This window comes from Delphinapterus leucas, chromosome 4 (genome assembly GCF_059928025.1).
Source record: "Delphinapterus leucas isolate spDelLeu-1000000601 "Yukka" chromosome 4, BTC_Dleu_Yukka2, whole genome shotgun sequence".
Taxonomy (NCBI): domain Eukaryota; kingdom Metazoa; phylum Chordata; class Mammalia; order Artiodactyla; family Monodontidae; genus Delphinapterus; species Delphinapterus leucas.
This window is the reverse complement of record NC_143132.1, coordinates 119976367-119978743: the sequence shown is the minus strand read 5'-3', so window position 1 is coordinate 119978743 and position 2377 is coordinate 119976367. Positions and strand designations below refer to the sequence as shown.

Genomic DNA, 2377 nt, shown 5'->3' with positions numbered 1-2377 from the left:
CTGTAAAGAGAAAGAGCAAGTATTAAAACATGCTTGGAATAAAACAGGCCTGGCAACTGACAAATATTAAGGTAGTTCAAGAATCCAAGAATACCCTTACAATTACTTGCAAATACTATGTAACTTCAAAGTAATATGAACACAGGCCTACCGTAATAATACAATCTTTTTATGCCTCAGCTTCCTTGAATTTTATGCCAAAATGTCTAGAGAGTTACCAAATAAGCAGTGATTTTTAGAAAGAAATTAAAGCACCAAAGCAAAAAGGTTTTTCTAGCATACAATTATTTTGGTTTAACCCTAAACATTAGGTGTATTTGGCCTGTAACATATGCACATTTCCTCATTCTCACAAGGCTGAAAGTCAATAATCTTTAGGTTACATAAATTGCTTGGCTCTTGGCCATTTATCAGGAAAGCTTCCAATTGGTATGTTTAGGAGACAGGCAAAGTGAAATGTTTAAAAGAAACCTCAGTAACTTTAAGATGTCAGAACATGTAAAACAGAAACAACTATTTCCATATTAACAGCTTGCATATTAAGATGAAGAGAAGAAGGCATTCTGTAATCCATCTCCTTGGGCAAGAGTCTACTACTCTAACAGCAGTCTGTCCTGATAACTATTTTTTCCTACCATATGTCAAACATTTCTTTTATTAAACTAAAAACATTTGTCTCGCACGTTAAATTGCCAATCAGGTACAAGTTCCTCTACAATGAGCCAATTCTTTGCACTAGCTTTACTTTATAAAATATATCCAATTTTGACATAAAGACATTAGATTTCAGAACATGTTAAATTAAGTTCGAACATCCACATGTACATGTTGTTCATAAGCTTCACTTTCGCAAAGGTTGCAAAATATTCTAAATTCTCATTCTGGGAGGTGTTTTTGTTTTTTGTTTTGGTCTAATATTTGTCAACTCGATCATTACTAAGGACCTGACCTCCTTTTCTGCTCTCCTGTGAGCTCAAATCAAGCGGGGAGAAGTTTCTAGAGCACCACCCTCTGTGCGTATGTGGGACAAGTAATTGGGTTCAGATAAAACAGAATTATGCGGAGCTCCCGGCAGGTGGATTGAGAACCAAGCGGGCAGGATTCACCACTGATGGATCACCACGTCATCCCCAACCCGTCATCCAACACCCTACCCGATGATCGCCCCCAAAGCACTTACCAGAACCACAAACAACAAAAATGAAGAGAGCCAATAACCAGGGTCCTACAGACGCCTTCTCTTCGGGAGCATTTCTCTGCAAAAAGGAAAATCCACGGTCTCCAATGCAAAAAAACCCCTCAGACCCCGGGCTCTCACCCTGCACCCCGGGCCAGGTCGCCGGGTCCCTGCACCTCACTGGTCTCCCCTGCGTTCCCGAGCCGCCCGGCTCCGGCACCCACCTCCCTGAGCTCCCAACTTAGCGTCCGGCTCGCGACCTCGGGCCCTTGAGTCGCCCGGGTCTGGGGAAGAGAGCTCGGCGCGGCCCCGGGGCCCGGGCCTCATACCCGGCTGCGGAACCAAGAGGGGCGCCCGCTTTTCCCTTACCGAGGTCTTGGCGACGTTGCCGCGCTGGGTGATGTTCTTGCTGTGCTTCTCGTTGGCCATACGGATCCGCTGCTTGGCGACCATCTTCGCAGCGCAAACACCTGCCCCGGCCACCGCTGGGCCTCGCTCGCTCGCTTCTCCTCGGGTCGCTGCGACCAACGCTCCGCTCCCGGTGCCCGCGCCGCCGCAGCGAGGAAGCTCTCAGGTGGGGCGCTAGCTCCGGCCGCTGGGCCTGGGCGCGGCGGGCGCGGGGGCTGAGCCCTTAGCTGGGCGCGGGCCGCCGGCTGACTGACGACGCCGGACCGTCCGGCCGAGCGAGACGGGCGCGCGGGGGGGGGGGGGAGAGCAGGCCGCCGTGATATTCTCGCGTCTCCGCTGTGGCCTCCGCCGGGAGCGTGGAGTGAGAGAGGAAGAGAACGCAACGCTACACAACGCAACAACCGGACGGTGCAAGCCGTCGCCTCGAACTACTTCGGGTTCGGCTGCCAACGTCAGCATTGGGCCGACTCCGCCCCGCGGAAGTGCACGCTCCGCCCGCTGAGGAAGAGGGAGAGGGAGGGCGAAGGCCGTCACTCCAGCCTTAGCTCCGCCCCTCCACGCTCCGTAAAGTGTTGCCCCAGAGCTGCGCGTGCGCGTTCGGGCTCCTTTTTCACGTCTGTCTCCGACCGGAAGTGAATGGGCCCCGAGGCTGGCGACCCCGGAAACACCAGTTCGCCGTCTCACGCCGGAGGAGACGTGTTGGGGCCGGGTTCGGCTCTCGTGAACTCTGACCCAAGCATATGAGTTTCTCTTTCCGGGACAAGATGGCGCCGTCCACGCCGCTCCTTACAG

At 52.3% G+C, this 2377-nt stretch overlaps 2 protein-coding genes across 4 annotated transcripts in view; one reads left to right on the top strand and one right to left on the bottom strand.

The window, feature by feature from the left end:
• SERP1 (stress associated endoplasmic reticulum protein 1) overlaps positions 1–2034 on the bottom strand; it is a 4547-nt gene extending 2513 nt beyond the window's left edge. Inside the window, exons 1-2 of the mRNA XM_022582747.2 lie at positions 1547–2034; positions 1181–1256 (exon numbers count right to left, since the gene is read on the bottom strand). Of these exons, the coding sequence (XP_022438455.1) occupies positions 1181–1256; positions 1547–1630 (160 nt within the window). The 5' untranslated portion in view covers positions 1631–2034. The remainder of the gene's footprint in view (positions 1–1180; positions 1257–1546) is intronic.
• The window catches only part of EIF2A (eukaryotic translation initiation factor 2A), a 38117-nt gene continuing 37683 nt past the window's right edge, over positions 1944–2377 (top strand). The window contains exon 1 of one of the 3 annotated variants that reach the window (XR_016393114.1): positions 1944–2377. Coding sequence is in view for 1 of the 3 variants with exons in the window: in XM_022582745.3 (XP_022438453.1) it covers positions 2326–2377 (52 nt within the window). In the remaining 2 variants the exon portion in view is untranslated. The other 2 variants (XM_022582745.3, XM_089911016.1) reach the window with 2 other exon arrangements.